This window comes from Sphaeramia orbicularis, chromosome 2 (assembly GCF_902148855.1).
Source record: "Sphaeramia orbicularis chromosome 2, fSphaOr1.1, whole genome shotgun sequence".
Classification (NCBI taxonomy): Eukaryota; Metazoa; Chordata; class Actinopteri; order Kurtiformes; family Apogonidae; genus Sphaeramia; species Sphaeramia orbicularis.
In genome coordinates this window covers 16,745,500-16,771,448 of record NC_043958.1, presented here as the reverse complement: position 1 = coordinate 16,771,448, position 25,949 = coordinate 16,745,500, and the positions used below count along the sequence as shown (strand labels likewise).

General features: G+C 39.4%; 2 protein-coding genes across 4 annotated transcripts; both read right to left on the bottom strand.

Annotated features, from left to right (window-relative positions):
• Positions 1-25,949, bottom strand: part of LOC115434446 (ly6/PLAUR domain-containing protein 6-like) — a 1,359,089-nt gene that overhangs the window by 393,397 nt on the left and 939,743 nt on the right.
• LOC115434496 (SLAIN motif-containing protein 1-like) lies at positions 526-25,047 on the bottom strand. 4 transcript variants are annotated; one of them, XM_030156472.1, is made up of 10 exons: positions 24,518-25,047; positions 20,374-20,510; positions 13,053-13,196; positions 11,420-11,551; positions 9,088-9,237; positions 7,547-7,921; positions 6,072-6,083; positions 5,416-5,565; positions 3,192-3,516; positions 526-1,565 (listed from the first exon to the last, which is right to left on the bottom strand). In XM_030156472.1, the coding sequence occupies exons 1-10, from the start codon at positions 24,937-24,939 to the stop codon at positions 1,490-1,492; spliced, it is 1,923 nt and encodes a 640-aa protein (XP_030012332.1). In that variant the 5' UTR covers positions 24,940-25,047; the 3' UTR covers positions 526-1,489. The 4 variants fall into 4 exon arrangements, with proteins under 4 accessions (XP_030012332.1, XP_030012341.1, XP_030012351.1 ...); XM_030156481.1 differs by lacking the exon at positions 6,072-6,083; XM_030156491.1 differs by lacking the exon at positions 11,420-11,551.

The following is a 25,949-nucleotide window of genomic DNA, read 5'->3' as shown; positions in this document are numbered from 1 at the left end:
TTTCTCCTGTGTAAGAATTTGTCTCAATAAAACCTTAAGACCTGCTTCATTTTCATCCTGTTTTGAAGATTTAGACCTGAACAACAACCTTTGAACCCTCATATGGGGTCATGGTACAACAAGCCATTGGTTCTCTGTCATTCTTGAGTAAACACACATTCTCTCACGTTTTAAGTGGAAGAAGGGGGCGCTGGATATAAATTCAACCGGAATTATACATCATGGATTAGACATTTAAATGTTCTAAAAATTAGGTAGAAACTTCTATGAAGTCCATGGCACTTCGACAAATCTGTAATTTTCAGTTTCAGTTATTTTTCCAACCCTCACAGTTTACCTGAAGAAAACATCTAGTGTGAAACTGACAAGGAAATCCAAGTGTGGGAGTGGTTGAGGTCAGTCTGAGAAGGCTGCTTATCCCCGTCCTACCAGCAGGTGGCACTGTTGAAACACCAAGTTTCCACATCTTACTAATGAGCCATTATATGCTAATATTCTACTGAAAAGAAAACACGCACACAATAGGGTTTATTCAGCGTTTTATTAAAATGTTTCACTCATTCAATCCCACCAAGTAACAAAAGTCAGGGCATCTGTGAAATGTGTCATGAAAGGGTTATTTAGAAACAGTTGAAACAGAGGGTGCTACATTACGCCATGTGAAACTGTGAAAACATCAAGTGTTTCTTTCCATTAAATCTAGAAGATCAATAGTAAAAGGAAGTGCAATCATTAGTAAACAACATAAAAAGTTAAAGTTCAGAGATTTATACAAAGTGCAACAAGAACAGATCTTTTATAGTTTGTTGAATAATTGTAAAGTGTTAATATTCAGATTTTTGTGACACCATGGTGAGACAATTCTGTAAACACATTCAGACATTTTCATTTTGGTCAAGATTAACGTTTAAAATTCAATAATACTGCATCAATATATATATGCACACTTATTTAGTAGTTTTGTACACAATACATACAGTACGTTAATGTTTCGCTTGTAAAAATGAGTCCAAATGTGCCCAACGAACAGGGACTGATTAAAGATTACATTTTAGCAGCATCAGTGGCGCTTGTTGCCAGAGGGAAACACCTGATTTGTCAAAACTTTTATTCAAAATAAATAAATAAATACAATATTGTGAGGCTCATTAGTTAAAAACTGGCAGCCCTCTTCAGCAGGTTTAGTAGATCTAGTGCCCTGCAGCCAGTGGTTTATTGCACAAGAGCAACAGGGAGCGACTCCCCCCTTGGCACACCCGAATCCAGAAGAAAAAAAAACACCACCCGCCTCGCCGAACACATTCTGCATAGAGTCAAACGGATGACGTGCGAGATCAGTGCGACTGCGGTTGTCAAATGTTTGGGGATTCTATGCAGGATCTCAGAGTCCAGGTCATCTCAACAGTGACTTTTCGGTCAAAACCATTCAAGGCGTTCGGATGCGGTGACTCACCCCGTCCAGCAGGGGGACACCACACGGTTTCACCCATCAGTAGCAGCCATCCCTCCAGGTACTGTCGCGAAGGGCACTGAGGGTGGACATGCTCTTTGGAGGCGTCAGTAAACTGAGGAAACAGGACAAAGACAACCTTGAAGGAGCCGTTTGTAATATTTACACTTTTAACCTGGGGATGTCAAACATGCAGCCAAAACTGGATAGGAGGATAAGGATATCAAAGTAGTTTTAGTTCAGGTTCCACATGCAGACCAATGTGATCTCAAATAAAATAATAGCATAATAACTTATAAATAATGAGTCCAAATTTCCTTCTTGGTTTAATGTGGAAAAAAAAAATTACATTATGCCAAAAAATTGACAACTACCAATTCTTCTCTTTGTGTTAGTGTAAAAATTAACATTAAATTCTGAAAAAAAAATTACATACAAACTATCCTTTAACAATAAAATGTGAATAACTTTTATTGAGCAAATATGACCAACCTGAAATGTCTAAAGAATAAGTGCAATTGTAACAAAATAAAGCCTGTTACTAAATGTTTTGTGCCTTTGTAGATCTGATCCATAACGCACATGTGTAAGTGATAAGTTGAGGCATAATACTGTTAAAATTACACTTATTTTTCTTATGATTCACATCTTTTTTGTTTGGATAATTTGTAAAAGTAAATTTTTTCCTAGTTATTTTTTGGCACTAAAACAAAAAGAAACATTTATAGCTGTCATTATTTATAGTGGGTTATTATGTTATTATTTTACTGGTATGGCCCACTTCAGATCAAATTGGGCTGAATGTGGCCCCTGAAAAAAAATGAGTTTGACACTGCTTCTTTAACCTGTTAAACCCTGGGCCGTTTGTTTCCAGTTGGAGTCATTTCAATGTAACACAAAACAATGAATTAGATGATAATAGACACTTCATTCCTATAAAACCAAGTTATGACTGAAAAACAGCAAAAGTAAGACACAATTCATGATCATTGTTTCATAATGCAATGATTTTCTGTCTCAGTTCAGATAAGTTGTTCTGATGGAATGTGTGTCATGGTCGAAATCACCACAAAATAAATGAAACAGCACATGAGGAGGTTGTTCTTTAAAGAAGTGCAGGGGAATAATGTAGTTAGAAGGATGAAGAATGACAGTCCTGACACTGAGGGAAATGACCACCCTTATGATGGAACCAGAATAATTATCTACTGTACATTTTAATCTCCATCTTATTTTCCTTTGAACTGGGGTTTAAATTAAGCACTTCACAGTTTTATTTACTCGTTCTCAAACATTGTATGAACATGTCAAACATATAGGATAACAAGCTGATGAAATACATTTATCCCTTGTTATACATTTATTTGTATGTACACTTGCTTGACTGACCTAAAATTAACTATTTATAACCAGTTTTCATTGAAAACCTCACGTTTCCAGCTTTTTAAATATTATAATTTGCAGCCATCAGTATCAATATTCTTGCACCTTTGCTTTTATTTCTCTTTCTGGCATCAATCCTATGCCAACTTCCTGTCATTTATGTGGAAGGACAGGGAGTGTCTCAGATGCAACAACTACTTAAGCAAAGCTTTGATGCTGAATTCACAGATATTTAGTGCATTCCTGATGAAGTTCATTTATGATTTTATTCATGACTGCCATCTTGGTAAAACCTGAGCTAATACTTATGTAAAGATTAAGAGCAGAAAATGTTCATCACTAGTTGCCGTGTACTTACCTGCGCGCTGGTTGGGTCAATTTACTGCGAGGGGTGGAGCTTGTTGTGCCAACAAAAGAGGAGGGGCGGGGTAGGCCGCTGCGGGGAGGGGTTGGGGTAGACATAGGAGTCCCCCCTCCTCCTCCGCCTGGTGGTTTACTGAGCATGGGGATACTGCTGTTGGTCCCGCTGCTGTTCAGATTCTGGAGGCTGGTGGAGGTTGGCATGTAGGCGGAGCCCTTGATGGTGGGGCTGACGTAGGCCGTGGCCTTCAGCGGCTGCCGGGACAGTGAGGAGAAGTTCCCTACGCTCTGGACCCTGTTCTGGAGCTGGCCTGGGGAGGGGACTGGAGTAGGACAGGGGCAGATGACGTCAGCATCTACAGAGTACAGAACAGTAAACCTGATCCTTCTGAATGCCCGTCAGTCGACTCATGATGGAGAAAGTTTTTGGACCAATCTGACCAATTTAACAAATGGAATCAAATTTGAGAAGATGTATAATGGATTGGAGCAGACTCTACAACAGCATCATGCAGTGGTCTAGTTTAGACTGAAGTATTATGAAATAATCAATAACTGAAGGCAACTGGGTAGGCCAAAACTGACCCTCCAAAGAGTCCAGCCCCTAGGATGAATTTGCAAAGATTACACAAAGACACTGACAAACAAGTTGTATTAATCACAAAGCTAAATTTTATATTTTTCAGTTCCAGATGCATGTTACTAAATGTTTTGTGTATTTGTGGATCCACTATGGTCAAAATTACAATTATTTTTCTGAAGACATTTCAGGTTTGTTCATGGAAGTTCAGATTATTCATAGTTTTTGTTTAAGGGTAGTTTGTAAATGTAATGCCTACTTATACTAAAAACAAAAAGAAAAATTCAGAGTTGTCTATTATTTTACTGGTATGACCCACTTGAGGTCTAAGTGGGTGTATGTGGCCTCTGAACTACAATGACTGACACGCCTGTTTTACTACATATCTGAAATAGCCTTTATCAGCCATAACAATGTCCACTCACATAGGAAGTGGTAATAACATTTTATTTAGACATCAAAGTTGACTTGTGGTAGCGCTAAAATGGACTGTGCAAGGATGCTTGTCACTGACAGGGGTCAAACTGTGGCGGCCACAACTTTAGGTCAGAGCATCTCCATAACTGCAGGTCTTGGTGGATGTCCTTGGTCTGTAGTGGGTAGTACCAACCAAAATGGACTAAAACAAAATGTCTGGATCTCAGCCCATTCAAGCATCTGTGGGACCATGACATTATCATCACCAACCACGATCTGGCATTAGCAGAACATCCTGTAACTCCAGTAAAGTGTGATGTGGAGCCTCCATGGATCAGAATTGTTCATCTAACAAATTCTACAGATGTCTCCAGTTTGGATTGTTGTTCTTTAGTCCACTTTTGGTAAGTACTAACCACTCCAGACCAGGAACACCCACCACCAGCTGCAGTTGTGGAGATGCTCTGACCCAGTTGCCACCCTCACCATATCGCCTTCCTAAAATAACTGCCAAAGTCTTTTTTTTTTTTAACCAAACTGACTTTTGCCAAAATCATCAAGTACTTTATTTTAAGTTTGTGGTGTTCCCTGAAAAAATTAATTAAACAATTATTTTAGGATGGTGACGATATGGCCCTTGTCGAGTTGCTCAGATCTTTATGCTGTTCATTTTATTCTTCTTCGTTCAACTGGACTAGTTTTGGTCTTTTGAAAACCTTTTGTCTCCCATCCTCTTGGATGTTCTAAGTTTCTTAACTTAGTTGGTTGGGGAAAGTGGACCTGTAGGGGGAGTGGTCTGTGGACGTTGTTTTTCATATGCTAATTGTGTCGTTGTTCAGGGTCATTGGCCAAGTGACCTGGGCAAATGAGAATTTAGGCATGCTGCTCATTTCGTTGCTTCCAACACATAACTTTTAAAGATTAAATCAGTGACAATGGCTATGGAATAACAAACCCTATGACCTCTTCAACATCAGTGGTCAGAATGTTAGGGCTGATCAATGAATGTCAAGTCTAAGTGTATTTGCATTTTCATCACAAAATAATAAATTTAACCCATGTTCATAAATGTAATCTCTTAATTTTTTGATAGTTGGAAAATTTGGTGCAACATGATTTAATGTTAAACTATGATTTAATCCAGTTTCATAATGATGATAATCCATGTTGAATTATTTGTCTGTTGAACTAAAAAACACCTGAAATGAGTAAAAGCACATCTTACTGGAGGAGTGCAGTCGAGCGAGTCCACTGGATGAGTCAAAGCTCTGGCTGCTGCGAAGCAAAGAAGGGGAAGCACTGGGATTGGTCGGAATGGGCACACTTGGCATGCTGGGAGCTCTGACGAGGTTAGGCATGCTCCTCCGCAATTTATCTAACAGAGACAGACAGACAGACGCCCACACACAAAGAAAGAAAAGGACAGGTTTTAAATGTAGACACATCTTCATGAACCTAAAACTAACCCACTGCACATGTGAGGTGTGTTCACAGACATTAGTGTGTGTTACACATTGTACATAATGAGATGTTGGTCATGCATATTCTTTTATTGCGGATCCATCCCTGTGATCCTTCAGTGCAGAGGGTTTCCAGCCCCCTCAGTCACATATACACTGCTAACTGTAATCCCATCAAACTCTCTCTCGTCTCCGCCTCAGAACGGAAAGGCACGCCAGTCTAAGAGCTTTAGGAGCGCTTGTACAAGAGGCTTAGACAGAGTTATTATTAAGTGGTTAGAGCATCAGTGTGGGTCAGCCAGGACTGCAACACAAACACTGAAGACTGAAATAAGGAGACTCTGAAGGGATGTGACGGCTGATGAGGAGACGTGATTATGAGATTAGAAGTATTAAATATCACTTAATGGCGTGGACTTACTCTCATATTCGGCTGGGCATCGTGACGCAGTTTCCCCAAAACAATATTCACATGTACACAAACAGTAAACACACAATGATAGTGCACATGAACATAAGAAAAGAGATAACTTTGATTAGTCCAGGTCAACACAATAATCATTTATCCAAAAGGCAATGAGATCCAGAGTCCATCTGACTGATTTTAAAAGACATGCACTAACAAAGGCCGATCAACAAAACTTGGCAGCTCTTTACATGACATCTATGTAATAATATTAATAGTACAGTGGCACCTTGACTTATGAGTGTTTCGACTTATGAATTTTCCGAGTTACTAGCTGGTGCTCGGTTGATTTTTTGCTTCGAGTTGCGAGACAAATTCTGAGTTATGAGCGAGCTTCAGATATGCCGCCGCTCGTCTCACTCATTCACTTCACATGGTTACCTCACCGTGGAAGCATCTCTGTTGTGTTGTGCTCACATTTTATGCTTTTTATGCATTTAGCCAAATTTATTTTTCGTAACCATGGGTCCAACCTCTTTTCTCTTCCAGACATGTGGCAAAGTGTTTCAGCACCTCCCTTTTGGACAGCGACCAGACTTTGTTGTGCAGCAGGAGATAATACCCGAAATACCTAGTAACACCATAATCTTCAAATTTAGACTTACATTAAAAAAGCTAACGAAATTAAAAAAAAAAAAAAAAAAACTGAAATTAAATACTCATTAATTTTCCAAAGCCACAGGGAGCTGCAGCAGAGGGATGAAAGAGCCACATGAGGCTCTAGAGCTGCCCAGTAGGTTATATAAAAATGGGATCGACAGGAGGAACCAGTCAGTACTCCTCAAGACGCCGCAGTGAGCAGAGACCTGGAGGATCCACCACCAGAATACCTACTAGCTGTCCTCCAACATTTTTCTTTTTATTGGCTATGACATGGAGCTTTCCTTGGTGTAAGTTATCTATAAATTACATGTGAAATTGGGGTGGTGTTTGAGGGGCTGGAATGGATTAATGGCATTTCAATACATTTTATTGGGGAAAATAGATTTGATATACAAGCAAATTGTGTTATGAGCTCAGTCATGAAACAAATTAAACTAGTAAGTCAAGGTACCACTGTACTAGTATGATTTAAAGAGGTAGTAGGTTGAGGTAAAGAGGTAGAAATTGAGTACCACTACCAGTAACAGCTTGGTATTTAATGAGTCAATTAGCATTGGACTGAAGTACTACTTAATATTTGGTCCATATCCTCTTCAGACCCACCAATGCACTTTTGTCCTCTGCATCACAGCTTTACTTATTAAAAAAAAAAAAGCCAAAAGAATGCATCTGAAAAAACTGTTGCATTACTCCATTTCCAATGAAAACAATTATTTAATGTAAAAAAAGACCATAACTTTGACGTTCCTGGGTCTCAGGAGGATATTCACAGATAAAAATCTTTGTGTTCTATGCTAAATGCTAAGTGCTAAATGAGGCCTTCTTACCTGATCCTGGTCTGAAGCCCTGCTCGACTGTGCAGGGGCTGCCCAGTCCCAGACCCAAACCCTGGGGCAGGGCCTGAGGCGGGCTTTGAAAGGTGAACCCAGCGGAAGGGTACGGTGGGGTGGAGGGGGTGGAAGGAGGGGTGCACAGGGAACTGGTGCTTCTTCGCCACTCTCGTATACTGGAGAAGGTGTGGGAGTGCGGTAGGCGGGTGAGGCGTGGCTGCGGTGGCGGAAGGAGGCCGTAGTCTTCGTCGTCCTCCTCGTCTTCCTCCTCCAGGTCGGGCCCGGCGCTGAGCTGGCTGAGCTGGAACGTGAAACTCTGGCTGCGGCGGTTGGCCAGGACGGACGACGTGCTGGCGAATTCCTGTCTTAGACCTGATGGAGCCAGATATGAGGACCAGCGTGCAGAACACATACACACACACAGACACACACACACACACACACGTACACACACAGGGAAAAGGACAACAATCATCACCTCCTGGGGTTAATGAAGCTGAAGTAGCGATGAGCTCTGAGGTCTGTGCCATATGTTAAAGTATTAGAGAGGAGGGAATAATAGAGACAGATGGTCAGCAGAAGTCATCACCTGGGACACAATGAAGCACCAACTACAAATCAATGACCAGAGCCAAAGAAAACCTGACAGTAGGGCTGTGAGATACGATGGAATACAGTACACATCATGTGACAATAGAATCTATCATGCATATGATGCTTGATTAGTCTTTTTGTTCTGTTACTCATGAGACAATAGCAGGGATGTCAAACTCATTTTTAGCTCAGGGGCCACATACAGCCCAGTTTGATCTCAAGTAGGCTGGACCAGTAAAATAGGCCCCAGTGTAATAACCTATAAACATTAACTCTAAATTTTTCGTTTTATTCTAATTTGTACGGTATGCCCTGCCTTGCTATTGGCTGGTCAACTCAAGAATAACAGCTGTTCAAATGACCAGACATCCTTTTGTGGATCACTGTGACTATCGGCTAATGGCTACTGCAGAAAACAGCTGATACATAGTTTCAACTGTAATTATGTATTATTATAATTAATTAGCCTAAAGTTACATCTATATTACTTGTATTTCATCACAGTATTAGCCTCAACATTAATACTCCTTATGTCACATACAATGACAAACTAGATAGCTTGTTTTTTGGGGGGAGCATTAGAAGCAGCATATGTTCATTAATTATATTTGGCAGATGAAAGAAGCCTTATATTTAGTAGCTATGTTTTATGCATTTGTGAGCCTTATTTTGCTGCTGCTTCCATTTTTACATTTGTCATTTTACCAACCAAGTATTTATATTAGGCTTGTATTCATTTATAAGAATATCTACTGTTAAAGTACTTTGGGTTTGGATAATTTTGACCACATATTGTTTTCCATTTAGCTTTTCATACATTAATATTTGCTTCATACTGTACTCATACTTATGCATTTTAATAATTACCTTTGACAATACACACAAAAAGTAAATATTGTTTATTTGTACAGAATATATACAATGAGTTCACTTCAGTGACTTACTCTCCTCTTGTAGTCGGGCCATAACCTGGACGTCTGTGAGGTCTTGCAGTTTGTATCCCAGAGTGATCGAACTGTCCTCTGCCTCTGTAGCACCAAGATCGCTGTCCATGGATGACTGCGGACTGAGGGCCGAGCGCTGGAGGCTGCGGCCTACAAATGAAAACCATGCCAGTCAGACAAGTGGTTCCAACACACAGCGACTCTTCAGCTCCAGTAGCTTCACTGCTGGTAGCTCCGTAATGAGAAGAGCCCCCTTGAGTCTTTCGAGTGTCCTCTACATAAAAGATAAGGCACCCACACTAATGGAGGGAGATACTTGGCCCCGAGAATTAGAGCCTGTTAAGCTCTAATGTGGCACAGATATTATCATAAAGGTTAGATCAACCTCTCCCCAGTTTAAGACTCTCCCTATCTGCTCAGCAAAAGTAATCCTCTTAGGTATTATTCGCTTCATTTTTGCACATTTGATCACTCGGGCCATGATTCTGCACCTTTTAGGTCATTTTGGGTTTGCAGTTCCATTTATATGGAGAGAAAAAACTGTTCTATGACTCACTGAATAAAAATATGTATAAATGGGTTACTTGGTTGCACAGTCTATTCCTTCCTGGTCTTTTATCTATGTAGCAGCAAAATCCTAAAAACTAGCTCCAACTACCTTCAGGTATTTAGCTACTCTCTGTGCTGAATTATTACACTCTTACAACAGTAGTCTTCTCTTGGCCTGAATGATAATGGGATAAAAAGCTACTGGGGACCTGTTTGGGAAACTGTCTTTTCTCCTTTGAATTTACTAATGAAATTCTAGTCTTCCACTAGCATTTAAAGGTCCAGTGTGTCAGATTTAGAGGGCTTTAATGGCAGAAATGGAATATAATATTCATAATTATGTTTTCATTAGTGCATAATCATATCAAAATGTGTTTTGGTTGAAGTGTTTCTATCTGCAGAGGGAGCAGGGTGAATTTCACACCATGCTGCACTACCGTATTTCTACAATAGCTCAGAACAGACTTCCTCTTTTTGGTTTTCTGGGGTCATTCTCTTCACTAAAAAGTATAAAATGGACAAATCAAATCCTGCTGTAACCAGAGACTTAAACGTTTTTGTGGACTGGGAACCCCTGCTTTGAAGTTCATTGTCTATGGTGGCGCACCAGTTGCAGCGGCCCGATGTCCCTAATCATCGATCAAAATCTCGTTTGATGTACTCTGTGCTGTATGTACACTGTGCTGTCAAATGACAATAAAGAAATCTGTAATTTTTGGCCAAAGTGTTAATTGTTATTGGAAAATGTTTTTTCTCTAGTGGGGGAGGGGGGCTCTAAAATTCATCTCTGTAAATGGTTGTGTGGTATTCCCACAGTGCTTTTTTGTGATTTTGCTAGTAAAGGCCACTCTTTAACTACTGACAAAATACTATGTTAATTATTTCTGCGTTCTTAGTGATTTGCAGGGCTATATGTAACAATGCTGGCTGGGATTAACCTAGTATTAATCAGCATTAGTATTATCAGAATGAACAACTAGTTGATGAAGACAATCGCAGGCACTGATGCAACGTACACAGATGCTACACTTAAGAATCTAAAATTAAATACACTGAAATAGTTTTGTGACAAAATATAAGAGTAGACTCTTTAATTAGTAGTAGAGCGTTGGGGCTCTTTCATTTTGCTGAGTTTCTGTTGCTATATGAAACAAAGGATGTTCGCTCTCTGCCTTTAGGGATTAGCAGTTCTCCAATGTGGCTTCTGTAGCTCCCTGAAGCGTTGCCCCTGCTCTGTCTGGAACATTATATTTTCCATCACTAATAATGCACTTGAATCTGCCACCCGCTCACACTCTAATGTAATCCATCTCCAGCACCAAATAAGTGACTAATGAGCAATAAGAAGTGGTGCATTTTAAAATGGATCCAACTAAAATGCCTTTTCTTACACTCATGAAAGTATAACCCCATATACAGATATGTGAAAACCACTTGAGGCTGACCCAGTTTTATACGATTGTTTTTAGATAGTCAAGATGGGTTTAATATTAACCCATAAAGGCCCAGCATTACTTTTGTGTCAGTTCCCAAATGAAATTTTCTCTATGTCTAACATATCTTAAGTGCTTCATCACCGTTTATTATAATATTATCTACTGGATTTTGCATTTTATCAGGTATTTTTCTATATTTAACTTATTGTTCATGAAGCTGTCCATAAAAGCTCAGATTAAAATGGAGGATTGTTATTTCAATATTTTGGTCTGTGATGGATGTTTGGGTCTTTATGGGTTAAAGCCTGGACGGACTGCACATGGAACAGTAGAGGAGGGAGGCTTACTGCGGTTGGCGAGGTGAGGAAGGAACGTGGGAGCCCTTTCAGCTACAGGGGAGAGCTCCTTCCCTATGGGACTCAGAGTCCGATGGAGGACTGGGTGGAGAGGGGAGGGCAGGGATGGAGCTGAGGAAGCACCTTCAGTGGAGGGAGGGAAGGGAGTGGAGAAATATGATAAATCAGTAGCATGAAAAAGAACAAAATCAAATATTCTACATAGTGATAGTGGCCATTAAAATTATGGTCTGTATGTTGAAAAGAAAAAAAAAAAAAAAAACATTTTCTATGTAGATTTGTCAGGATTTAACCATCACTGCACATGACACTTTTGTTTCTCGGGAAGAAGTAATCTAACCATTGCATTTAATAAGGCACAGTATATTCATGATTTTCTGATAAAGTAACTAATGATATGATGCCACTGACAGACAACCAAATGGAATGGGCCATTAGAATTAATGAAATTAGACATCTCTGTAAATGTTTACATCATTGGAAACATTAGATATCCTCCAGAGACCCAGCAATGCATGTTTCTCCTCTGAAGGTGACAAGAGTTTCACGGCTTTACTAAAAAAACAAAAACAACAAAACTACTCCACTGTCAACTGCAAAGGACCATCCATACAAAACAAATAATGTATCTGAAAAAAGTGTTGCGTCATGCAGTTTCTGATCAAAGTAATTACTTAATGTAGAAAAGCCAAAACTTTTACTGACTGGGTCTCAGGAGGATATGGTGACAGACTAAACTTCTTGTGGAAAAACAAAAAATCAAAAACGCTGTTCACTGCAAAGGACATTCCATAAAAAAAATAAATACATAAAATATAAAATGTATCTGAAAAAACTGCTGCATCATGCCATGTCTAATCAAGACACTTGTTAAATGTTAAAATGCCAAAACTTACTTTCCTGGGACTAAGGAGGAAATAGTTTACAAACATGAAGAGAATATATGACACACAGCTATTAATTTTTACACATTTTAATGAGGAAATATAACATATTCAACACTAGTATGCATCTTTATATTCATTTTGTATGTAAATGTACTTTTACATGTGGGGACTGGTAGGACCCTTTTCTTACAAAGGGTCTGAGAACACATCCCTGGGGTACTCCTCTGGATACAATAAATACTACAGGTTGTGATTTACCCGGAAGTGGCCACCATCACATGCTGAGAGCTATAAAACAGTAATTGTGTAAGCTATGAAGTCAAAACCATGTAGTTAAAAATCACTTTGGGAAAATAAACTGAACAAGTGATGCCAGGTACAACAAACCCCAGCCCTCGCATATATTGTAGCTTATTTTGGCATCAATCCAGGTGATGTCATCACACCTATGCGTGTGCTGATGTCAGTGTATCAACTGCCTCTATATATGTGCCAAGTTTGAAGTAAATTGAAAAAATACTGATGTGATGACATCTATTCTGGGTCACTGGCAATCTATACACCAAATTTTTGGTATAATTCAACCAATAGTTTTACTGCTAGAATGTTAAACAAACAAACAAACAAACAAACAAACTGAACCAAAACCCAACACCCCTCGCCTCCCCTTTGGGGGGCAGGGTAATAAACAAGAAGGCCCACCTGACCTTCACCATGAAAATGAGCATAACAGTTACCATGTCTCTCAGATGACTGAGGAGTTGAGCAGGATTTTGCTGGAGGGGAGGCAGTGATGGGAGACACTCCAGCGACTCGGCTCAGGGGAGGGCCAGGGGAAGAGGAAGGGGAGGGGCTGGACAGAGAGCTACGCCACCTGGACACTGGGGAGGGGTAGACAAAGACGGGAGGAGATAATTAGTTCCAGAATGATTAAAACATCAACTGTAATAAAAAGACAGACACCCGACACAAGGTTTCAGTATTCAACAGCAGCCAGTTTGTGCTGCAATAGACTCTTGTTGACCATTTTGGAGTTTCACACATCAACAGGGACTTCATGATGTATTTAGATGAACCAAAACTTGGAAATCAATACTTGGATGCCCACTGATATTTAACAGTTTACATTGTCTTATGCTTTTTTTTTTTTTTTCTTTTGTTCCTTTCTTATTGTTTAACTGCAAGATTACAAATAGATTTTCCAAGGAAAATTTTCTATTTACTGTCAGCAATATTCTTCTACAACAGGTCCAAGCATCTGTGATCATTTCTCTTTTGCTGTAGCGGTTTTAATACTACTAAAATATGATTTGAATTCATACCCACTATGCAGACAGTTTGAACCGAAAAAGAGTGCATCGCTGGTGGATTTTATTCATGTACCAGTCCCTTTGGAGAAGTCTGAACTTGAAAAGCAATTTCATCAAAGCAAAGTAAAAGCAGGTGAAAAATAAGGTACCACTATGAACAACATGCATGGTTTTTGAAAAGAGGGCAGTGTTGTGCAGCAGCTGCCTCACCATCCACACAGTGGCTGTCACCAACCGCTCTATTGTGCTCAGCACAGAGGACAAAGCTGTATTCAACACCACAGAGCTCCCTCACACTGCAGCTGAATGTAGTGTTGAGTGTCTCAGACAAACACACACTCCTACCTGCATTACTATTCATAGAAAAATCTGGAATACTCATGTGATATCAAAAGGCACACAGATGAAAGATGAACACAGAGTGTATATGTGTACAAGTACATGTGTGTGTTACTGAAGCCACAGATACAGGAGGAGGGTTTATCTCTGTTCGGCTACCTGTCAATATGAATATAAGCCACTTGGCTAAGGAGGAGGCGCGTTGCTTTCATGTAAACGGTTTCCATGGCAACGGCTCCCCATTTCACTGTATTCCAACCTCAGGCAGAGAGATACGAGGCCGAGCTGGTGGGAGGATTCCTCTGCAGTTTTACAGAGGGCGACTGTTAGCATCCACAAAGCAGGTTCGACGCCTCTGATGCAACAAGCTGCACAGCTGGTGCAACTTCACAGTGACCAGTGACCCACATACCTACACAAACTACAGCACAAAGACTACAAGAATGTAGACATTACACGGAGTCTGACTACAAAAGGTTTATTATAGCCTTTTGTGCTGATCATCCCAAAAAAAGATCAGTAAGAATATAGATTGTTTGGCAATGTGACCAGAATCCTATTTTGTGTCCAAATTCAATATTCAGACAAATTCAATGAATAATAGTTCATATAAAACTACCACATGGAGAGGCCTACTTCTTATTCCATTTTGAATTATGACCTTTGCTAAATTTTCCAACAGATTTAATTATATTATTAATATGATCAAACATATTAACCCATAAGGACCCAGTGTGACTTACATGTCAGTTCCCAAATGAATTTTTCTATCCATTTAACCTTTCCTTAGTGATTTATCAGATTTATCATGATTTATTATACTATTATCCTCTGAATTTTGTATTTTTTTCAGTGAAAATATTTAATTTTTCTATACTTAATTCTCTGATCATGTAGATGTTCATAAAAGCTCAAAGTAAAGTCAAAGGTTATTTTATCAAAACAGAGAAAACGGAAGAAAATGTGACTTTCAGTAAAATCTATCATTAACAGAACATAAACCCAGTGTATCCATCCACTGTCATTGATCCAACTCCATGGGTTTTACTAGTGAATCAATGTTGTAGAAGATGACAGTGTTTCCACATTCACTATGGAGCCTCTGAACGTCCAAACGGGTCATATCTGATGACCATGAAAATATGACGAACTGTATTTTACACCAATTATTTACTTGGACTGATAGGATTAGTGGATTGACAGTTTAGATCAGTAGATGCTTTTGGTCAACAGTGGATGGTTGGGTCTTTATGGGTTAAATATATTTCACTCAAAGCTGTCAACATTTACAATCCCAGCTGAAATACTTTTTAAAGGAAAATCATTTCAGCTCTACACATTCCTCTGCTTTTCATACTTCTGTGGTTCTTAAAAATCAGGACTCATCTGTGATTAACAGGTTAACTTGGGGACAAATGTCCTCCATGAATATTACATTCAATCAGATGCACTGACTATCCTTGCATCATAAGTAGCAGTTATGGCCACAAATTGTGAGATAACCTCAACCATCGTCTAATAATGTCATCCTCGAGTCCGAGTGAATATTATTGCACCATTCTGTCAAATTGTTCCACAGACATATCTTTGTAAAGAGTCTGAATGATGAATTAACCTATATATGAACACATCTAGAGCCCTGAGCGGTAAACATGATGAGGAAATGGCCTGTTTATTATCTCAAAATGCAGTCAGGACACTAAAAACAAGAGACATTGTAAAATAAAATTTCAAATTCTTTTTTGGTAGAAGCCATCAGCTTCATTCATAGTTTGGTCAAAAGGGTTATTTAAAAACCCAAAAACCACACAAAGATTCCAATGAAACCAGCAAAAACTTTCACCAACTTGCAAAGCACTGATCACCAAGTCTCTGAACTAAGATTTTGCATTTCAAGTAATAAAAACATAAAATGAGAGCCCTTTCCTGTAGCCAGTTTCATTGTTCAGGAGTTAGTTTCATCGACACTGAACAGACAAAAAACGATGAAGGCAGGACTTCCAGGGGAATGTTAATTGTACTTCTACAGTATCTCCAGTCTGTAAACACTGACAAAAACACACTCCACTCCCACTGTGTTCTAAAACTAGCCACAGAAGATTTGGCAGGCTGAGTCACAGGTGATGCCGTTAGCTGGCATGAATGAAGCTGGTGCAGGTCAGGTCAAAACACCATGTCCTATAACATGCTGTAAGAGTTTAGCCTCTTTACAAACACTGGGTCTGGGATCAGCACAGAAACTTTGGATTTTACTCAACACATCCTTAGTTTGAGTCCTAGTTGGAAATTTCAATAAAATATAACCGGAGCCATCAGAGATTGACATATCCTCCAACTGCCACTAAAATTGAACAGTGATATTTGTTATCAATGTTGGCTGAGGTCCATTGACTTATTGACAGTAAAGTCAAGTAGTTTAAGAAAATGACCTGGTGTCAGTCAACAATGTAAAGAAAACCAAATCACCATAACAAACCAAATGATGGCAACTGGATAATAGATGGTGTATGTACAGAAGACCAAAAGTCACCACTTCATAACCAATAAATTATTGCAAGTTTAGTGGAAAAACACTGAATATATACAGTATATTAAAAAAAAAGGTTCTCATTCTGCTGTGGAAACGAGAACATGCATATATACTGACCACTATATCCTCCAACAACACATGGCGAAGAGATGAAATAGATTTTTAAGAGCAGAGCTGCAAACTATAAAAAAACCCTACAAAACTAAACATGATTAAAAAAAAATCCAATTCAAATCTATAATGTTTGAACTAAAAAATACTGACCTAAACTAAACAATGACATGTAAAATACCACATGGAAATGCTAATCATTTCATCACCTTCCAAAAATAATTAACCCCAGTCATTTTTTCAGGAAACACAAAAAAACTTGAATATTTGATGATTTAGGCAAAAAAGTGGTTTGTCCAAAAATGAGGAAGGTGGTGATTTTCAAGCTTCATCTATAGTCGCAAAATGAGGTTCGTAATAAAAACACTCATTGCATTTGTGCTGTGAACACAATGCAAGAAGTCGCTCAAATGTCAACAGATATAATAAACGGACATGAACGAGATAAACATAGAGCATTACATAACATGACAGATGTTCTGCTATTGTCACAAGCACATAGCATGTATGGGATTATATACAGTGAACTAACCATGGGCATGAATGTGAGACTTCAAAATACAAGTAACGATCAGTCATAATAACCGATCTGACAAAGCCGAAATGGAAATATTCGTATGACACAGCTCTAATGTATAGCAAAGAGCTGCTAACTGCCTACTTCTAATATCCGACCATGGAAAGAGCAGTTCACAGACTACAGTTCCTGTGAAAATGCTGCAGATAATTAGTCATAAGTGTGGGAAGGCAGAACAGACACAGCTTCACCCACGCAGGTGAGTGGAGCTCCATCTCCTCTCATTAAAGGCTTCAGGGTGTTAAGCTGCCTGTTGAGCTGAGGCCGTGGGAGCCGTCGCCTCCATTCACACGCAGCCCGATGCAACAAAACAGTTTACATTGATCAAAGGAACATTTTTGAAACCCACAGACATCCCAGTTGATAACTGCGATCTCCTTCTCCCTGGTCTGCTGTCAATAAAAGGAGACACAGAATCTATTTTCGAAAAGTCGATTCAGGCTCCTCGAGTAACCATGGCAACGTCTAACACAAACCGAGACTGGCTGAGGAGACATAACCCTGACAGGAAGCTCGGTGACCTCTCTTCCTGAGTCGTTTCCCCACATCTCTTTACTCCTTCCACAGTCATCTCAGCCTTCAGTGATGACATAGTAAAGTGGTGTTTGTAATCATGGGAGATGTTGGGTCAGCTGACCACGGCCAGATCTGCTTAATGCTATGAGGTGTGGACAGATTACACTCTGTGAGCCCATTAGTCACACTGAAGTGATGAAGGTGATCCAACTTTAACCTGTGGACATGAAGAAAACCGACGCTCCATATTTAGACCTAGCTCCACAAACACTGCAGTATCGTTCATTCGATGGTAAACGAGCTCTAACGCACATAGACACACATTAACCAACATCTGTCATGCATGTTCATACAGTTTTTAACCGGCTGAGACCAAACAATGCATTTGTGTCCTCTGTAGTGGACAAGAGTTTTACAGCTTTACTTAAAAAAAAACAAAAATAAAAAAGGACATTCCATACACAACTAAAAATGTATCTGATAAAAGGAGTTGCATCATGCCGTTTCCAATCAAGGCAATTATTTAACATTAAAAAACAAAACTTTTACTTCCTGGGTCTCAGGGGAATATGGAAGGAGACTAAACTGGCTATGTTCATTTTCAGTTTTGTTCCAGTTTGAAGCATTTGATAGGTTTATCAAGTTTTCCCTCCATGGTTTAGTTCATTCTTGAACTGGAAGGCATCACTGTAAACCAGCATTGGGTCAAAATAGTGATGGTGGAATATATCAGATTACTTCCTTTTGTGATGGATTTTACAGTGTTTCTCCACACAGAGTCTTTGCGTAAGTCGTCAAAGTGCATTTACTGACTAATTTCAACATTTTTACCTCCACCAAGGAGATGATAGATTGCTGTCTGATATATTTTAGTCCATAGAGGATGATTTAGTTATACTTCTTTGCATCCCTTTCCACACAGCTTTTAGTTTACAAGGATAGGATGTCAATAGAGTGACATTCAATCTTTGTAAACTAATAGATTTGGTAAATAATTACAGTTTTATATCCCAGACCCCTGTTCGAAAAGAAACACCTGAATTCAACGTGTCCCAACTACTATTCTCCATGTAAATAAACTGCTTCAGTGTTAGTTCTCTATTCAACTAATAACAGAGGACAAATGGGGAACAATGAGTTGATGCTATTAAAGAGCACCAGAAAAAGTCATTATTTCACAGCAGCAGCAAACAGCATGACACAAACTCCTGCAGGTTAAAGTTGACGACATGAACCCTTTTAGTGCTGACCAGTGTTGGGACTTATACATTACAAAAGTAATGCATATAGTAACATGTGACGGCCCCGCACCTTTTGGGCACTAGGGGCACTATCAGTTTTCTTTTGCACATGGCGACATCCTGATTGGTGACACCTGTGGCAGTCGTGGCGTGACTATTTAAGCAGCTCGACGTGGATGATCAGTCTCTCTCTCGGTCTGCTCAGCTCTGGTCTGGTCTTGGTTCTGCTCGCTGTCTGGTCTGGTCCTGCTCTGCCCTGCTCCTTTCAACTGGCATTTTTGCAGCACTTTGTGTTTTATTATTATCATTAGTTTATTTAATAAATCTTTGTTACATTTTCACCACCTCTGTCTCCATTTTTGTCACCACCTCAGAGCCGGGTTGTGACAAACATTACTTTTTGCTGTAATGCAGTAGTGTAAGACATTATTAATCATCTTTCAGTAATATTTTACACAGTATGGGTTCAATAGCGCTTGTGTTACAACACACTTTCCGCCTATAATTTAATAGCTCAAATTAAAAAACAAACAAAAAAAGCAAGACCGTACATGTTCTACTTCCTGTTGGTGTTCAGTCAATGGGTGAAGACAGCAGAAGACAGTACATAGGCCACATGGACGTATGTTCAATACTAACCCTGCTTTAAGAAGCTAGTTAGCATGATCCCTGTGATCAGCAAAGACAAGGTAAGCTAACATTTCTATGATTAGTTAGAATTCTTTATCGATTGTGGACTTAGCTGCACCCCCCCTTCAAACATGTAAAATGTTGAAAAAAATGTAAGTGTTCCTGCTGGGATTCAAACATCACAGACTGTAGCGTTACTTACTGAGCTATCCGTCTACATGTACTTTAAGGTGCAAATTTATGTATCCCAAGGCTCTCCTGTTGCTTGTGTTTGGGGGGGGGGGGTTGAGTTCTATTGCGCATGTGCCATTTTTTGACAAGAGTCTGTATGTAACTCAAAAGTAATACAGGAGTCATGTAACACATTACAATTCTGAGACAGTAATATTGTAAGGTAAGGAATTATTTTTTAAATAACAGTGACAAGTAATCTGTAATGAATTACAGTCTGGAAGTAACTTGCACAACACTGGTGCTGACAAAGCCTTAAAGAACCCCTAAAACAAATGAGAATGAATGACGTCACTAAAGCGTCACTGGAAGGTCTTTGTTTTGTCTCCTCAGTTGTGAGCCTCCTTGCACAGCTCAGCTCTGAACAGTTGATAGTTATATCAAAGTGCGTGGTGTGATTTCACTGTCTTTCATTACCTCACACACATGTGAAAAAGCACAATAGTTCATTTCACACCCTTTGCTGACAGTAAGAGTTGGATGTTTACATGCACAGTAACTCCCCCTGGGCCCAATCAAAACCGGTTATTTTTTCCACCCACACACACAAACAAACAGGAGATCGTCTCGCACCTTGTTCCAGTCGGAGGGACAGCGATCTCCTGGAGGCCTCCACCTCGGATTTTGGACTGTCCAGAACCTGCCGACACCATTGCAGAGGCGTGAGGGACGGATCTGACGACTCTGCAGCTTTTTGTGACACATACAACCTAAAAGAAATAAGACCCAAATCAAAACTCTCTTTTAGATCTTGTTCTTTTGAGCCCAGACAGATCAATATTCAGACTCCATATTTCCTGAGTCAGAGCGATCTCTGTGGTTTAAGACATGAGGAAGGGGAGCTGCTCTGTTCAAATGGAGTGGATCAGATTATTGTGACAGCTCAGCACTCCCTCTCGTCGCTCTGCTCTGCGGGCAACATGGAGCAAACTGAATTATAGATTAAAACCTGCACAGACATCAGGTGAAAGTCTGACCTGAAGGGGAGCGGACACAAACACCTCAGTTACTATTCTGAGAAGCAGGAAGGAGACCGGGTGCAACATGGAGACTCCAGAACCTGAATGTGATGCTTTCATGAAGGACTTCTCTGCGTACTCTTATTCAAGCTGCTGCATTTCTATAATTTCCTCACAATATAAGAACACCAGAAATAGGGCTGCAACTAACACTTATTATAACTGTCAATCCATCTCATGATCATTTTCGTGAGTATTTGTTTGATCGACAGCATCAGAAAACAATGACAAATGTCAGTTCACAGCCATAGAGGAGTCTGAAAAACATCACATTAAAGAATCCAGATTTAGAGAATTTTGACCTTTTTTTTTTTCCAGAGGAATCTATGGTGCATTTAAAATGGACAGAACGCCACAAAATTCTGCATAAACACCGACTTGAACTGCTCATTCTTATGAAAATAATCATCTGAGGGAGTTTTCTTTACAGTTTAGTATGAACAGTCATTTGGACTTGGATGAATCGATTAGATTTTGGCCAACAGTCAGTGTGATTTCACAAAAACAACACATTTTCCTGCAAATAATAAAGAAAACTGCACAAATACATTGCTATGCAAGGATCATGTATGCATGTGGTTAAACTTTTAGCATTCATTTCTTCAAAATCACTCAGAATCACCCCAGATCTAATCAGAAACACTTATCATAAAAATACTATTTTACTTAATTGCATAAATTATTAGGTATTAGGTATAAATCTAAAGTTATTTATCACATAGAAACAGTTATGTTGTTATTTTAATCTTATTGCGCTTTAATAACAAGGGTCCTGTTGCTGGTTTTATAAATGACAGACCAAGCTCAGATTTGTTCATGGGTTTGTCTAACGCAATTTGTGACAAGAAATGAGAAAACATTCCTGGGAAGTAACAACTGGGAAAACACAGCAATTAAAAAGACAATTACAATTTTGGTTGTTGAAGTTTGTTTCTATAAATGTTATTTTTTCCTTTTTAAGTCCAATTAATATAATTTTTAACAAATGTCTTATCAATATTGTACGTGAAATCCTATGTTAAAACATCTTTAAGGTCTGAGTTTTTGTTTCAGACAGAACCACAGTGCAATAAAACAGAAGAACACAATGGACTGAAGTTACATTGTTTATATATTGTTTTGCCTGTGCACATTAGCAGTTAATGGAGGTAAGGAACAAACAGTGTTGTTGCCCAAAATGTGTCCCCAATAATACAGCAAAAGGGGGAAGATAGAAAACATACGTGGAGAATAACTGTTGCTCCTAATGAAGTTCTTTTGCTGGAGTGAAGTGAAAAGTTTGAAACAAAACCACGATCAGGTATTTGTTTTTAGCTTGAAATGTCTTCAGTTACTGAGAATTTAGAGCAAAATTATTCCAATTTAAGAGACTGAAGAACTAAACAGCCTTGTGTAACAGGTTCATGTAGACAATCTAAAGTCTGACTGGGATTCGATCTAGGCCGCAGAGTCTGTGATATCAGCCCCAGGCAACTGTTCTCAGACAAATCCAGTTGCCAATCATTGAATCAGTGAAGAAGTCGTCAATTAATTAGTGAAACTAATGAAAGCATCTGTTCGCTGCAGTTCTGATCGCCCACACAAACCATCCTGTACTCAAAGAAAGTGGTTTCCTTTGTGTCGAATTGCACAAGCTGTCTACTTCACCCTTTAAGCTGCGACTAAATCAGCAAGATTTCAGTTCCTCAATTTAATGTGAGGATTGAAACCACTCGTCAGGATTTTTCAAGGAGGAAAACACTAAACAGGCATCAACTGCACATATAAAGAGATGCTGGACTGTGCAAGAGTCTTAGACCACCCTTAACTATATTATTCTCACATGGGTGCAATGAGCATGTCTAAGGGCCTCCATTTATAAGCTGAGGACTGCTTCTAGGGTGTCCTATTACAAAATCTATCTTGTAAATGAATTGTCGATTTTGACTAATAATTTTGTAATAATTTGACTGATTGAAGCATATCTATTTCTCAGTCTCTATATTAAAGTACAACAAAAATAGAGGAAAATACTGTGCACAACATTACAAACTAACAAAAAGTTAAACTATGCGGCTTCTACAGGAAACTGTATTTAATACAGTCCGTTTTCATGAAAAAAATGTAACCAAAATAATAAGAAACACTGGCCATGACCTGAATGAAACCTGGTGTAAAACACTAGAAGATTAGTTCAATAAATCTCGTAATGCATGTTCAAGACATGTTAAGCACAAAAGAATATATACATTTTAGATTTGTCTTTTTCTGAAATTCTTGTTTTTAAATGTTTTATATTTCAGTTGAATCTCATTAGAAACTGAGAAATGCATACATACATTATCATATATCATTCCTGCTAAAACAACAAACCTACTTGTGGTCTAAAACTTTTACACAGTAAGTATGTGGGTTGTTTCTGATATAGAGGTTGTTTTCTTTATGTCCTCTAACATGAGCCACGTATTTATGATAAATATCTTATACTAAATACTAAAAATACAATTATATGAACTGACACGAGCTATAACCTATGAAAAAAAAAAAAAAAAACACTTTTCCATCATGTTATAAGTCAGGCAACTTGTGAAACTCCTATTTAAGAAAAGCTATCTTTCTATCCTGTTTTTGCCATTTTATTAAGTTTGTCTGTCAAAATACATCTGTCATGTTAATGAAAGCGCTGAGTATGTGGTTAAGTTATTAAATGCTGATCACTCAAAGATTTACAACTAACCTGCTGCTCACATGGTTCGATTACTGACAGGGTGACCATTCTAATACAAGTTATGGGAATCCTATATCCTATTAACAGGGTAAAACACATTCAATCATATAATCACATATAATCATTTTTGAGTGTCAGTTTGACCAGTATGTATTCCTAATAATAATGTCACTATTCCAGTAGATGATGTAAAACAGGATTTTGTTTTCCTCTGTAAAGAGAATTACAAGGCAGTCACCTCCAGCTTTGGACAAAACTATAATTAGCATCTAGAAGGAAAACAATATTTTCTTAAAATTGACATGATATGAATCTCAATCATTTTTAACTCCACCTGCAGCACAACTCTGATGTGTTGAGAGTATGTCATGATTAGAATCATACACAGAGAAGAGCTTCTTCTACAAAGTTAGATTACTTTAAGGGTTTACAGAGGGGACTGAACTTACTTGTTGGGTGCAAAACCAGTGGCGTAGCCTGGATAATATTTTTTTCCCCCATGAACTCCAATAAAATGGAAGATAATCTACTCACAGAACCATGGTACCCAAGTTTACTTTGTAAATGAAGTGTTTGTTTGAGAAGGTAAATACATTTCTTGTAAGAACATGATCAGGGTCGTACCACTTCTGGCTCATGTGGGAATGGGAAACACCTGAATTAAGAGGCCAACGTGCTGCCATTAACAGCAACAACCCATTTGTTAAGATTCGATGAACTGAGGGTGTGCAGGAGGAGTCAACTAATCTACATGTCCTGCTGCACCTGCTGCCTGATGACAGGCCTGATAACATGTGGTCCACTCCTCTCAGGTGTCTCATTAACTTCCAAGGTGTGTGTGGCTTTGTCTGGGCATTGCAGACACTCAGACCAGCTGTGTAACATCAACTGATTATTGAGAACACACACAATTCTGGCCTTTTAGCATATAGACAAGAATTTTGCAAGCAACAAATGGTTGAATATTCAAGCACACATTTCAGACACTGACCATGTTTCATCAGACTCCTCTGAGTACACAGAATCCAGGTCTAAAAGCTCCAGCTCATCCAGAACCGACGGCTCCTCATCTTCCTCCTCCCCCGCAGCATCAGCGGCGGAGTGCGGCTGGAAATAGTCAAAAGGCTCCTCAAAAGACCCCAAGGACGACTGACACAGCAGTGTGGGCAGCGGGCTGGGGAGGCAGTAGCTCCCCGCGGCGCTGCCCAGGACGCACGCCGGGGCTGGAGGCGGCACATGCGGGCCGCCGCCGCTCGCCCGGGTCCGCAGCTGCTCATTCTGCCGCTCCAGCTTCCGCACGAGTTCCTGCAGCTTCTTCACCTCCAACTCGGCGTTCAGGGTGTTGCTGTTACAGTCCACCTCGGTCATTATGGGGGGGTTGAGTACGGCTGCCTCCATTGGCTCTGAACACATAGAAAGGTGCAGTTTTATCCTCCACTGTGGAGCAGAAATGGAGGACAGGTAGGGCCGATGCGCTGCGCCTCACCCGTCTCCCTCACACTGATTTCTGTATTCTGGAGCGGTAGTAATCTGTCTAGTCCGCTTGTCTGTGCGGTCACCCAGTGGCTCCACCCCTCCATCACACACCCCACCTCCACTCCCACAACCCGCAGGATTTATTCCAGGTAGCACACGCACACCTGTGTAAGGCCAAAACAACACAAGAAAAAGCAGCACAACAAACAAAGAACCAACTCATTAATCTATGCTTTTTCACGTAAACGTTCTTTACTTTCTTCTGTCGTTCTTCTCATTTTTTACTCACAGTCTGAGCTTTGTTTAAAGCCGTAGAAACATTTATTGCAGCACATATTTACTCACCAAAATGAATATTGACTCAGACTTACATGTTCTAGTAAATGATTTAATCAGCAGCGACTCACCCTCACATTTATGCTCCTCTGCCGCCATCTTGTGGTCGACTCTGGTCATAACAGTGCTTGGTTTCTATCCCAGAGTTCATTTGACTCGTGTTAGAGGCATTCATTTTTATTTATTTATTTTTTTTGTATAATAATGCATAATATTTAGTATAATAAAGCGTTTATACCACAAAGCTGAATATGCGTCTTTTATGCAAGAATTGACGCCATGCTAACTCTAAAATATTAGCTTACATGTTATTTAGTTATAGCCCCATGAAAACTTTTAATGAACATAAAATCTTTTACCTACTGACACACTCGCACCTCAAAGGAGACACATTCTTGTCATTCACGTTTTTGGGTAAATAAAGGTTTTCCGTTTCGCTTTACAGCATTCTTTAAATTAGCAGTCGTTGTAAAATCGTATTTCACTAGCATCATAATGTTGCAGTGTAAACAAACTTGACCCAGCCTCACTTATCTAATTGACCAATCAGCTGTCAATAAGCATCGTGTATCAGAAGGGGGCGGGACGTTTGGGAATTTGATTGGACATAA

Bases quoted from the DNA above. Each gene is read 5' to 3' on its own strand.
- LOC115434496 (XM_030156472.1), bottom strand. From the start codon at position 24,939: ATGTGTTCAGAGCCAATGGAGGCAGCCGTACTCAACCCCCCCATAATG. The intron at 7,922-9,087 runs GTAAGTCACTGA...TGGCTCCATCAG, and splicing joins GGCCCGACTACAAGAGGAGA to GTCTAAGACAGGAATTCGCC. The intron at 1,566-3,191 runs GTAAGTACACGG...CTGTTTCCTCAG, and splicing joins TTGACCCAACCAGCGCGCAG to TTTACTGACGCCTCCAAAGA.